Here is a 14,535-nt window from a genome sequence, read left to right as displayed (position 1 = left end):
AGTCATCTAAGCATAAAAGATCATAATTAATTCAGAAGGCTTGGGAGGAGATCTCGAGAGAGACGAATTTGCCAGATAAGATGTGACAAACAGTGCACTGGACTGTTTTAACAGCAAGCTATCCACCAAAATATGACCGAAGTTCACAATCCACCGAAAAGAATGGGGGAAACATCTGTTTTACTATTTTGTGTTCGCACCCTTTTTTTGACAAATACAACTTTTGTTTTGTAATTTTGATCTGATAGCCCAGCTCAGGCTATGTAGATCTAGACCATGAATTTTGGCTGGGACTTTGTCATGGGGAAGATGCAATATCCTATATTAAGGATCGTGCAGGCCAAAATTGATAAAAAAAGAAGAAGTGAATTTAGAGATTCAGATGCAGAAAAAGTGACCAACTGCAAAGATCCTGGTAAATTTAGAACGTACGAAATAGCTAGAAAATGCAAATTTTGATGTGAACGGAGTCTGCAGTTTCACCGCTGCGGTGGGGAATACACACCCCATTGCGTTTTTCGCAACGAACCTGTCTGTGTGAACAGTAGGTAATTACCTTCGCCATCTAAACAAAAGTTAATAGTATTATCTATTCTTAAAAGAAATCGACGAATTACACATTCCAAAGCTCCTGTAAATATTGATACACTAAGTTGTTAGATCAATCTCTACTTAATGTTAGTTGGTGACTGGGCAAAATTGTATTTTAGCAGTATTTTGCCAACCTAAAAAATTTATTAACAAAACTTTTATGGATTAATCTGCAGCCAAGCAAAGTCAACAACAGGTGTCTTCAAGTAGCCTACCTGTCCCTCTTAGGCACTAGGCTAATATTTCAATCAATTTTGACACATTTTGTGGGTAACAGTACATCAATCTATAGGGTAGAAATCAGATTGGAAAAGATAAATATAGCCTAGGCTAAAATTTGATTCTATGTTCAGTCCTCTTACCAAATTTATAATTAATGCAGTTACATTTGTATCTCAGTCTTGCATAATGAGGCCAGATTTAGCCCTAGGCCAAATAGCCTACAAAAGCTTACTGATTCTATGTGTTTACTAGCCTATATGATTTTATGTTTATGCCTATTACTCATCCAAACTTGGGGTAAATATTTAGCTTAGCCTAGTGGTTAGACTCTGCATAAGGAAACATTATAAAATTCAGGAAATTACTTTATAACATTATAAAGTGAATATACCACTCAATGCCTTTTTTTATGCTTGTTCCAAATATAATAGGCTAATCATTTTTGTTGGAAGTGAATTTTACCCCCACCCCTATATATATACCAATTCAGGGTATATATTTGCACATTAGGGAGTGGGGGCAAATTTTATTTCTGAGGTACCTGAAAAGTACGTTCAAACTTTCCCCCCCCCCTAGTGTACAAATAGATACCCTTAATCCATATGTATAGGGGTGGGGGTAAAACCCATCTCCGACCAAAATTATCAATATATTTAGAAAGAGCATAAAAAAGGCATTGTTTGGTATATTCACTTTATTTGTAAGTCAATAATATGATTTGGTAAAAATTTACCTACCCCCCTAAGGAACAGATATATAGGCCTATTCTTAGTATTTACAACAGTGCAACTCTTTTCTTCTTGTTAATTTAATAGTGAGCAAGCAGTAGGAATAAAAGAGTCTAAGAGTATAGGCCAATATGGTCTAGGCTGTATATTTGTCCATTAGGAAAGGAATGGGGTATAGGTAAAGAAAATTGACATGTCTCTATGAATAATAAGTGAGCATTTTAGAATGTTTTAAAAGAAGTCATCCAGGATTTTAGTGTTTCCTTGTGAAGAGTTGAATCCCCTTGTGAAGAGATAGGATTCAACAAAGTTACTCCATAAACTCAGTCTGAAATAAAGCAAAATTTTGCATTATCTAGGGCTGTATCTGGCCCTATTAGGGGAGGAATTTCTGCAATGGTAATGGTAGCAATTTTTTTATATTTAGAAAAAGCCTTGAATAGAGAATCTTATAATGTATTTTGGTACTACTGTAGTCATGACTCCTCTGAAGAAACGTTAAAAAACAAAAATAGTCCATTTGATTTCTAATTTTATGCTTTTTGTGATGTTTATAGTTGCAGTTGTGACAATGCACCCCTTATAATAAAGTCCTAGGCTATATATATTTACAGATGTTTGAAAAAAAATTATTGATGTCCACAGTTTTTCACACATCACATGAAAGCTATTGTTTCTAAAATTTATGTTTGTAAATATAGATACCAATTTCATTGCAAACATAATGATTTTTTCAGATCTGATCAAGCAGATGTGTATGAAATCAGATTCAATTTTATTATAAAAATGATTTAAAAACATGGGTGAGAATGGAAAAAGGGAAGAATTGTTTTTAATTGAAACTTGCTGTGCATTCTAAAATAAGAATTTCCTTACTTATTGTTTGCTTTAGTCTTGTATGTAGCCTAGGGCTATGTCTGGGACTACTAGAGGGGGATAATTGTCACAAACATTACAGTGAACATACAAACAGCACAAAATAAGAAAATCTAATGGTACTACAGTTTTGTTTCATAGTTTTTTTCTATAGGAGAGCCATGACTATAATAATACCTAATTTTTTCTTATCTGATTTCTTCCCTATGCTATACCTTTTCTCATTTTGTGTTGGGTGAATATAATTTTCTGAAATGAATCTAGGGCTTCATTGTTCTTGGAGCAATACTTTTTTGAAATATCAAACTCATATAGAAATAAATAGGATAAAAAAGTTGATAAATTATTATAATTTATATGGATGTAACAACACTAGCCCAGCAGAAAAGGAAAGTCAGCAGATGTTAGGCATAAAAGCTAACTTATAAACATTTAATGAAGTTATACTGACAAGACAAAACTAAGGTTATTGTATTGGTTCCTCTTAGGAAAGTAGTGAAACTGCATAATTAACCAGACTAAATCATTATAAACTGTGCCATTATCCAAAATGTAGTAACCTTATTTTTGCTGATTTCAGCCAGGGTATTAAGTGCTGATTTTACTTGCAATAGAATGTGTTGAAAAAGTGACAATTCACCTATAGCCCAAATACAGGGCTAGGAATATGTTTAAACCTCATACTTTTACTCCTTTCCTACTTATAAAGTTTGAAAAATTCTTAGAAATCAGGTCCCAACTTTGAATGAAAAATCAAGTTTTTTTAAACATGGCTCAAATCCATGGAACTGCCTTGCCAAGGCTTGTAGTCTAAGAGAAACAAACTTGCACTAAGTTACTATCATACCAATTTTTGGGAAAAAATTGATATACCAGACTTTAAAATGTCTTAGTTTTTGTTATCATTTAACCAACTTAATGAGGCTCAGAATCTAAAATAAATTTAGATTCTTAGATTCTGATCTAAAAATAAGTAAAAAAAAATCAGCTTAATAGAGAAAAATGTGCCTTTTGCAGATAGTCACAGAATTAAAAATAATATAGTCAATCTGGCATTGTGTCAACAGAACTTTTTTTTCTGAGACCAAAGAATTTTTCCAGTCAATACAAATCTAGTTAGTAAAATATACTAAAGGAACTAGAAAATTTTGACTTTAGCAGAAAACAAGTTTGATATTAAATGTTTTTTTTAGTACTTTTGGCAAAATTAAAACATTGTTTTCCAGAAGTTGATATGATAAACCTTGATCTACAGTTAGCATACTTTAAATTTATAGATAGTAATTCATGTCCAGTCCCTGTCTTGTTTATTGTGCCATAAGAGGCATAAATGATCCAATTCAACTAGTTAACTAGAATTTTTACTTCAAAGCTGTGTAAGGTAGAACATGATCCTAAATACTACAAGAGATTGCCTTTAATATATTCTAGTAACCAGAACATACTAAAAGCAATCTTTTGTAGCAATATCTTCTTTTTACAAAAATCAACATCTAGGATCTCTAAAGGAATTCCCTTTTGACTTAAGAGTTTTAAATTCTTTTTCTTTTTTTGATTTTCCTTCTTTTTTTTTATTGGCATTTATATCTAGGGATTCTTTAAGAGTGGTTCAAGTTCATACCTACTAATATAGGGGGACAAGGTTGAGAATTTTCTCTTTCCTAGAAGAGTAAAGAGTGGTCCTTGTCCATAAAAATCAGGAGGTTGAAAAGAATGGGTACATAAATAAGATCTTCATTTTATGCTGATCCTTAACATGTAATATCTATGAAATTTTGGATGGCCTACCTAACCTTGCCAGTCAATGGAAATCTATATAATTTATATTTAAGCACTCTCAACTACAGAGCATTCATTTATATAAAAATATACCTTTATTTTTGGCATTTTCAAGGAAATTGCATTGAAGGTCAGCCTTCCACCTAAAGATACAAGGAATTTTGTGCCTTTCTTGGTAAAGAAGGTTACAGATGTACTTTTTTTAAGGGGTGATCATTTTGAATCAATGGTTATAGAGATTAGGGTAAAAACTTATTCAAGCAAAAATTTATTTCTTATTACCATAAAGAGTTTACCACCATATTGTGCTACAGAGAAACACTGCTGTTATGAGAAAATTATTTAGTTAAAAATTGTAAAATTTGCACAAAATTTGTGGTTCACAGAAAAAGTGACCACAAAGCCTCAACTTAGTTGTTCTAGACTTACATGCAGTACTGAAAAACACGGGCATAATTTGCTATGTGACAGGGGGCACCTCCCCCCCCCCCAGCTGAAATTGAGCGTTTTCAAAAATCCTGTCAAAACTACAATAGGCCTACATAAATCAACCACCCATAGAAATAAATCAGGCTAGTTTACTTTAGTATACCTTGGCCCTTGTGGTAACATACTGCTCATTTTTTAATTTCTCACTGTCTTTTTCCCTTAACTTGGGAAAATAGGCTCCAACTTTGCACCATCCCCAAGGACTTTGACGAAATTACGCCACTGTTGCAAAAGTGCCCGCTAACCTCTAAGGAGGTCAGTTGGAATTTTTCTGTAGGGGTAATCTGACACTTAAAAATTAAAAAAAACTTGCACTAATCTTGAACTGCAAAAATCATATTTAATCAACAATACAAATCAAGCAGGTATAGTGATTTGGTCAGACCAGTTTTTCCATACCTATAGGTTTAAACCAGTTAACATCTGGAGAAGAATCTTGTATTGGATATTGAAAAACTAATGTTTTGAGTAAAAACAAGTGTGAGTAAAGCACTAACACCAGGGCTGGGGCAGTTCTCCCCTCTAATACGTGATATTACTTGCTTGCTCTAATTTTTTCCCCATGGTCATTTCTTACATTCTGTATTTAAAAAAATTCTCCTTGTATAATCTCTGGAAGAATAACAACAAAAAAGAGTGAAGCTACATGAAAAAAATCTCCTTTAAAACTAGTACATGCTTGCATGTACAGAATTTATTTTTGGGTGGCCCCAATGATTGATGAAAGAAGCAAAACATAGAAAGTTTTAGGAGAAATCATAAAATATGGACCCTGGATATACACCTGGAAACATGGTTACTTGTTCTCCTTGTTAATTGAAGAGACAGAATTTGTCTATAATTCAAACAACAGATTGTTTCTCAAAACGTCACTTTTTTATTGAACACATCAGCACTTGAATTCAAGGGGATGTCATAAAATATGGACCCTGGATATACACATGGACATATGGTTACTCATGCTTTTTGTTAATTGAAGAGACAAAATTTGTCTATAATTCAAACAACAGAATGTTTTTCAAAGCGTTATATTGAACACATATCAGCACTTGAATTCTAGGAGATGTCACCCAAGATTTCCCTTGGGATTTTTAGAAGATTTTCAGCCTGAAATTGCACTTTCTTCTGTGTGGTTTGACCTATCCCAGGAACAATCCACACACCATCCTCACCCCATCACGATCCAGAACATGTAAATAGGCAAAGTTAATTGATTACTTTGACATTTAGAAAAATTTGAAGGCATATACCAGACTGTTTGATGGTGACACCCTAATAGGTGGGAAAATGTATGATTGAGGAGTTGCTAGGACTCATGTGAATACTGGGGTTGTACTCAGTTATCTGACAAGTAGAAGAGGGGTAAGCCTTTGGTTGTCTCCATTATTTTCAGACATATAAAATTTTAGAACCAATATTTTCATAACATAGGACATATAAGTACACCAAGAATTGGGAGTTGTATTAGAACTGAGACAAAGGAGTGGAAATTCGAACTAGAAGCTAGTTCCAACAGTTAGTATGCTACAAGAATGCATCTACAGTGCACATTAGACCATCAAAGGCACCTTCAAGCTCCAACATCCACCCCTTCCCTTCTTGTAAGGCTGTAAAGATTTTATAAAGACAGGTCCATTACCTATCTAAGCTTTGAACCCAAAAATCAAACTTGACTTTGTCTGCTTTTTTAGGACTGTAAGCTTCGGCAAGTCATGTGTCCAAGATTTGAGTCATGTCCTTAGCTAAATTTGGATTTTCGTTTAAGTCAGGACCTATTTTCAAAAAATCGTGCAAGACTTGGAAGTAGGAAAGGAGTGAGGATAAGAGCTTGAAAACACCTTCTCTTGTCCTAATATGGGCTGTAAATCAGTTCATGAAAGTTTCATTCATGGTTGTTTGAAGCTAGTAAAAAAAAATATGCTGTAATCTACTTCAGTTTTACCATTTAGTTATACAAATATTCAATTCACCAACAGATAAAAAAATCCTTTGGAGTCAGAAAAGGTGTCACTACCTCCATGGATGTAGCAAATTGAGACAAAATATTTCCTAAAGAGTGACAAAAATTCCAAAATGATAAGAGAATTGCAATAAGTCATGCTTTTGATTAGTTAGTTAGCTTTTTGATAGTTCAAAACAATGTTCTGCTACCCTAATGGCATACTCAGTCACAAATTTACAGCCCAGATGAGGACCTAGGGAGGTATTTTCGAGTTCATACGTCCAGACTTTTCCCTCTCCGTAACATCAACTTCTTGCAAACTTGAAAAGTTGTTGTGCTTGATGGGCTGAACTTGTTGGAATAGATCTACAACCTTTATTAGTTCTGGGAAGGGGTTAGAAACTCTGTCCTTGCTTTTAGGGCTTGACAGATTCTAGTAAAATAGGTGCTATCTTTGAAAAAAAATCTAAGGTTTGATGAGAATCCATCTGAATTCACAAGAACCGCCATTCCAGGGTCCACGTTTGGGAAAAGCAGACTCGAAGCCAAACTTGAATTTTTTTTTTTCACAGTTAGGACCAGTTTTCATGGAATCGTTTAGGTTTTATAAAAAGAGAAGGGACGGAGACAGGAATTTTGAACGACCTTGGCCCTCTGGAACACACTCTGGACCCTGATCTATGCTAAATATCCATTCCTGAATGTTACATTCACCAAAATCTTATATGGATATATAACTGTTTGAGTCATCAAAAGATTCTGAACTGCACTTTGAACATAACAAAAAAAATTTGAATAAACTATTTGAATACAAAGGTAAAGAAAATAATATTGACTTTCATTTGATTTCTTAGGACCAACTTGTAAAAGCCAGCAAGTTCCACAATTAATTTGTTTCCATGGCTAGGAAAATAACAAATATGACTATTTGGGAAATTCATGGGTATATCCTACTATCTATGGGTGTTATCTAGTAGTATTGTCTACTATCTAGTAGAAGTTAGTATTTTTGAATACATCACTGCATAGAGGGACCTGGTTCTATGCCTGGATACATTATTCAATACCCTCCCCCACTTTCCAAGGCCTGGATCTGTATGTATATATATATTTAAATTAAAACTTGAGGGAAAAACCAATTTTATTCTTTTTTTCTTTGTATGTAGATGCCTTTGTTATCTTTGGACATATTTTGCATTTGCATAGGGGGAATTTGCCCCCTAGATTTTCTTACCCTCCTCTTGATTTGAAAAATACATTTTTGGGGGATGTTTTCATTGAAAAATGCCTTTTTTGCGTTTTTATTGGACAATTGAAAAAAAATCCCACCCCCTCCCCTAGATTTTGAAATCTACATTTTATTCAGGTGAAGAAAACAGCCTATAGCTGATAGCTGACACAGAATAAATTTACTGACAAAGCATATTTTATTGCATTTATCTATTTGCCACCAAGCGCTGATTAAATGAATTTGTTCTTCAACCACTATAAATTTTTAGACTTATTTATGGTTTAGGGACGGGTATTCCTATTATCATATGTGAAATTAATGTTTTTGTTTGTGTGTGCATTACTGTGCATTTTATGCTAATCAGAAAATGCCTCACCAAGGTTGATTGAGCTCTGACAATGTATCCAGTGTTGCTGTGATGACAAGAATTTGGGACCCTCACAGAGGTTGGATTGGGCACGGACTCATCAAGAGGCATAACTAGAACACTACTTTTATTTCCCAAAATAGTTTGGCAGAGATCCAACAATCTCTTCTGGTAGATAAACTGATGACAATGGTTTCAAGACCCCCTGGCTTTCCCTCCCCCACACAGGCTAGATTTGGTCATGATGTTCAAGGGCCAATACTAAGACACTAGGTTTAGCTTTCCATCAAGTTTAGGTGAGATCCGACAACCCCTTTCGAGTAGACACCGCGATCTACTTCCGGATTTTGAGGCGCGCCAAACTCAACATTCTACGAGGCTCAGAGAAATAACGAAAAACGCAGCAAAGCTGGAACGACCGCCGATCCACTCATCCGAGCGCTACCTGAAGTCATTTGTTCCATACTTCGTAAAACACTACAATGGTGACCCAGAAAAATTGTAAATAAAACAAGTTTGAATAATTTAATTTTGTAAGTGTTTTTAAATTCTTTGACTTCCGCTGTTATTTTTGTTGTTAACAAGAATATTAAGGGAAAAATAAAGTGAATTTGAATTTGAGATTTTCCAATGATCCATGTAATGGTAGGATTGTGTCTAAATACCCGAAGGCGTCAATAGTAAACTAGCTTTCACTTTTTATCAAGTTTGGCGTAGATATAGCAACTCCTTCTGCAACTTGTTATTGTCTAGTCCTGCACTTGATTCAGTCTAGTTTTGGGTCTAAACTTTATATTCAAATGACTTTTCATAAAATTTGACGCAAACAAAAAATTCCATAAAAAGGTGAAAAATTGGAATTTTGGGATTTTGAAATTGATTTTTCCAAAACTGTTTCCTGGAAATTTAGAAGAAGAAACGGATTTTTTTTTTCTCGAAGAGATAATTCGTAAATTCCACACTGATCCAGCACAACATGGTCCCTAAGAAGTTTTCTTCTGGAGTTACAACTGTTTCATTCTGCTGGAGGTAAAACACTTAAATGATTTTACTACGCCAATTTCTATTTTTGGAAAAGCACTGGAAATTCTTTGAACTTCATTGGAGCTATTATTTTCTGTTTTACAATCCCCATATCGAAAAAGTTAATAATTTTCATCTCTTACTATTTCTGCACAACATACCGGTGCTCAAAAGAAAAAAAAGATCTGCAGTGCTGAGAGCTGCAGTGTTGCTACACAAAAACGGTCACCAGATATGGAGACAGGTTAGGAACTTACTTTATAATGCATTGTTTTTGCTGATTGGAGGTTTTTGTTATTTTCACTAAAAATGGCGATAGCGAACTTTGCCTTTGTAACAAGATTATACCCAGGACACGAGGCCCACCTTGAACTCCTCCTTTTGTGCAAAAATTTACATAAAATATGCATCTTTGAGTTTTCACAGTTGAAGATTTTTTCCTGATCAAGGGTGGGAAGTGGGTCTGATAACTAAGTTAAGTATTTTCTTAGCCCTAAAAGATCCTCTTGTACAGTTTTCGAAAAATACTTCCTTGGTTGAGGTTGATCCTTGGATAGGTACATACACAAGAATTTGTTCCGAAGGGGGGGGATCTGAAAGACTGGCTAAATATATGAAAAATATAGTCACTAAAAGGGGAAACCTCGGGATGTTGGGTGGTCAGGTTCAAGGCCCTCCCTCTACGCAGTACAAGCTATAGATTTTAACTAAGGAAACCATCCTTATTAACCCTGTTTGTGACCATGTTTTTTTTTTTTTTTTTTTTTTACTACCAGAGCTTTTCTAAACCTTTTCGAATTAATATTTAAGATTTATAAGTTAAAACCTTTGCCCCAAATAAATCAGAACATAAAATTTTGGGGGTAGTATTTTTATATTTTTTTTTTATTAGTCATTTAAGAAACCTATCTTTACACCACCAACTAACCTAGGATAGCATAATTTTCAATTTAGAAGTGGGTAAATAAAAGAAGTTAGGTTTGACCTCTAAGCTCTCACCTTCAAGGGTAGAAAATTTCATCAGTCTTCCAAATTTGATACGGAAATCTATTCAAATTATATTTTTGGAATTTTCACTAAAAACAAACTTTATTGTGGCCAAAAACCGAAATCTGCACTTTTTGATAATATAGGAACCGTCTTGTTAATCTATAGAGCTGGTTTTATCATAAATATCTTGGAAAAGTTTTTGTTTGGGTCTTGCTTATTTCAGTACAGTTCATTTTGAACTTCAGTATATGTAGTCAACATTTCAGGGGGTTGGCCGGCAAATTTGTTATTCATGCCCAAAATTGTCCATTTTTTCTTCGGACATTGTCTTGCTCCCAAATACAAATAGTAATATCCTATCTGAGCTCAGATATAAACCAAAATATAAGTAATAATTACATGAAGCTAAATTTTGCTTAGTGTCTTACATCCTAGCAATGTGCCTTTTCGTTTGTATTCCATAGTTGTCTGATCTTGTATTCCATTTTTTCTTTTATCTTCAACCACTAATTTTTCTTTTGTCTTTAAGGATGGATCCCGTAGAAGCATGTCGGCTCTATTTCAAAACAATTTTGACGGAGGCTGGGCCAGGTATGAAGGTCTTATTAATGGACAAAGAAACAATTGGAATAGTGAGTCTCTCTTTCTCACAATCAGACATGCTTCAAAAGGAAGTCTACCTATTTGAGCAAATTAATGGCAACTCTGGTAAAGAACCAGCAAAATATTTGAAATGTATCGTTTTCCTCAGACCTTTAAAAGAATATGTTGACCTACTCTGCAATGAATTGAGAAGCCCGAGATTTGGAAGTTATTATATCTATTTTAGTAATGTATTGCCAAAAGCATGGCTAAAACTACTGGCTGAATGTGATGAGCAAGAGTTAGTCAAAGAAGTTCAAGAATGCTATGCAGATTTTTACCCAATTGATAATACCCTCTTTTCTTTAAATCTGAATGAGCCTATTCTTGGGTTGGAGTGGGGTCAGTTGACGCTACAAAGAACCATTTCAGGAATTATTAGCTTCCTTTTAGCAACAAAGAAGAATCCAATAATTCGTTACCAAGGCTCGTCAAACCTAGCTAGAAAACTTGCAGAAAACATTAGCGACTATATTGTAAGAGAGCATCAGCTGTTTGATTTTAAACAGTCAGATCTGCCACTTCTTCTCATTGTTGACAGACGAAGTGATCCTGTAACTCCTCTTTTAAATCAGTGGACTTACCAGGCGATGGTCCATGAACTGCTGACCATAAAAAACAATCGAGTTAGTCTTGTCAACTGTCCTGGCGTTTCGAAAGAACAACAAGAAGTGATAATGTCCCCAATTTATGATGAGTTTTATTGCAACAAGATGTATGTCAATTTCGGTCAAATAGGACAAGATATTAAGAATTTAATGGATGATTTCCAAGAAAAGGCTAAAAGTCATCAGAAAGTTGAGAGTATTGGTGATATGAAGGCATTTGTCGAAAATTACCCACAGTTTAAAAAACTTTCAGGGACTGTTTCCAAACACGTTACAGTTGTCGGTGAATTATCTCGTTTGGTCGCACAGCACAACCTTCTTGAAGTTTCAGAACTCGAACAAGATTTAGCAGCTCAGGACGGGCATTCTTCAGCTTTGAATAGAGTTCGACGATTGATTACCAACGACAAACTGCGTCACATTGACGCATTAAGACTTGTGCTGCTATACGCTCTCCGGTATGAACGTCACCCAAGCAATGATGTATCTGGATTGGTTGAAACTCTCCGGAATCAAGGAGTTCCTGATCACTACCCAGGTATTGTTTCCCAAATGCTTGAATATGCCAGTCTTACACGAGGTCATGCCTTTCAAACCAAAGACGTGGTTAAAATGACTGAAAGATTTTTCAGAGGGCTCAATGGTGTTGAAAATGTATTCACTCAGCATAGTCCAGTACTTAAAGAAAGCTTAGAGAATATAATCAAAGGTCGTCCAGAAGACAATTACCCCTATCTGAAAACTGAATATCCCTTTGGTGCGAGACCTCAAGATATCATTGTCTTTATAGTAGGAGGAGTAACTTACGAAGAATCTCTTGTTGCTTATAAAATGAATAAAACATACCCAGGAACTAGGGTTGTCATAGGTGGCACTAATGTACATAACACAGAGAATTTCCTTGCTGACCTTCAAACAGCAATGAGAGGAGTTAATAGAAGCAAGATGGGGAGAAGTGGAGCTCGAAATATTTAAATCGTTTTCTTTGTTCTTAACATTCCGCTTGAGTTGTTGTAACTAGTCATAAATGGATTTTCAGGATTTGTGCTTAGCTAAAAATATTTGTTCCTAGAAACTTCTGTTTTTCAGTAAAGTTATCGCTATTATAGTTAGTGGCTTGAAGATATTATTAGTCAATAGTAACATGAGTATTTATTTGAGTCGGAATTGAAAAATTGGGATTTTCGTCAAATCGGCATTAGGATCAAGAGAGATCCCCAGATTCTCATAACGATTCTACTGTCAAGTTTGTTTTCAAAATGAAAGAAAATTACAGTATATCTTAGCTTTTCTTTTATACATATAACTTGAACTTTCGGTATTATTATTATTGGAGATAAACTTATTTCTTTATAATATTAATAGTCAACAGCTTCAACTATTATGAAAAGTCAAACATTTATTATATTATCATAATTTTATGAGTTTCTGGACTTCACTAATAAAATAAATTCAAATTTATCTAGTGTCACAGCATAAATTCCCTCTGAAACAAGCGATTTTGTGACAAGCCTGCAGCTGTAATTTACACCAAATGGACAAGATACTTAAATCATTGGATTAGTAGATCTATACATTCGCCAAGTTAGAATATGATATTATTTAAGCTTCGTGTTGGAGAAGGATCTAAATTCGTTTAAAAAACAGGAAAATTGTCCTTTTTTCAACAACTTTATACTAATACTCAATTTATTTTCAATTTAAAAACTACGTACAGAGAATTTCAAAATTGTAGTTCGGTAGACGGATAGAGCTGAATCTCAGCTATAAGAGGTAGCAAAATTGCTGTCTTTCATTGATATATTAGAATCAAAGGCGAACAGAAGATTGCAGAGCAAACATAAACCTTAAAGTGCAATACTAACATAACCCATGTTTAGCCCACAAACGCCCATAACCTAGCCCACAAATGTTTTTTGGTGAGGTAAAGATATTAAATAGTTATCACAAAATTAGAAGTTTAATCATGCTCAAATTTATCTCCTTTTTTAAACTCTTTTAAAATAGACGTTGAAGTTATATTTTTTAGGAAGATGTTTATACAACAGATCATGTATGTTTAAAAAAAAATAACTTGTGGTGGGGGAGAGGTCGTCAAAACTATTTAGGAAATACGAATTAGATAGGGAAATTCGATAAATAGAGACATCTGTACAAATGGTTTTATTGTGCGTTCTATCTGGCTTTAAAATTCCTTCCCAGTCAGTTTTAATCTAATTAGTTAATCGTAATTAGTGTTAATCTAATAATCAGTGTTAATTATTCTTTTGTTGACGTTTTTTTGTCTCTTCAGAAGATTTATCTCTATTTAAGTTGTAGGATACCCCAGTACAAAATTGGGAAAACTAAAAAAATTTGAGAGCAAATGAATTATAGGCAAAATATAGGAAGTTGGAAAAATATTTATGTTTATTAGGGAGGGTGACACAGGCCCAAGCCCCCACTCACTCCACTCCATTCCTGCTTATGTGCCTGTCCTCACAAGAAAATCTGTTTTAAGGATAAAAAGGAGATACTCAAACTGTAACCAAATATGGAAAAAAAAAAATGCAAAATTCAACTGTGTGTATTGTATATGTATGAATCTATTAAGTTTTTCAAAAATCAGAAAAAAACACAAATTAAATTGAACAATCACAAAATAACCTTTATGAGATGGAGAAGATATGATTACCCTCAGCTCCCGTCGCCCTGTCGCTGTTAGTGAGCTTCTATCAGTAACTTGAAAGGTGATAACTGGCTAAATAATTTCTAAGACCACACTAACTAAGTATGTCAAAACGTGAAAGAGAAAACGATGTAAATCACAGCCAGTAAAAAAAAAACAACAAAAAAACAGTAACACGCAATTATTTGAATGCAAACTTTTTAGAAAAAAAGAAATATGAAACAGTGACACATTAACCTTTTTTAGAGGGAGTGGGTATCACAACTCTCAACTCCCCAGTAAACGCAGATAATATATCAACCTGAATTTGACAAACAATCGGAATGAGGACCGTGAGATGGAGTCTGTTCAAGAATGATGAAAATTTTGTGCATCACCC

The 14,535-nt window shown here is 34.3% G+C and overlaps 2 protein-coding genes across 7 annotated transcripts in view; one reads left to right on the top strand and one right to left on the bottom strand.

The window, feature by feature from the left end:
* Positions 1-14,535, bottom strand: part of LOC148949147 (transmembrane protein 62-like) — a 194,378-nt gene that overhangs the window by 11,585 nt on the left and 168,258 nt on the right. The gene's annotated exons all lie outside the window — the stretch shown is intronic.
* On the top strand, positions 624-12,942 carry LOC148949149 (vacuolar protein sorting-associated protein 45-like). 4 transcript variants are annotated; one of them, XM_089092844.1, is made up of 2 exons: positions 624-633; positions 10,768-12,942. In XM_089092844.1, exon 2 carries the CDS (start codon positions 10,769-10,771, stop codon positions 12,461-12,463), a length of 1,695 nt encoding a protein of 564 aa, XP_088948970.1. In that variant the 5' UTR covers positions 624-633; position 10,768; the 3' UTR covers positions 12,464-12,942. The 4 variants fall into 4 exon arrangements, with proteins under 4 accessions (XP_088948970.1, XP_088948968.1, XP_088948969.1 ...); XM_089092842.1 differs by having other exon boundaries at positions 624-677; XM_089092843.1 differs by lacking the exon at positions 624-633 and adding an exon at positions 636-655.

Source organism: Artemia sp. Qi Xiang Cuo, chromosome 8 (genome assembly GCF_049724085.1).
Source record: "Artemia sp. Qi Xiang Cuo chromosome 8, ASM4972408v1, whole genome shotgun sequence".
In the NCBI taxonomy this organism is placed as follows: Eukaryota; Metazoa; Arthropoda; class Branchiopoda; order Anostraca; family Artemiidae; genus Artemia; species Artemia sp. Qi Xiang Cuo.
This window is presented reverse-complemented; position numbering and strand designations above follow the sequence as displayed.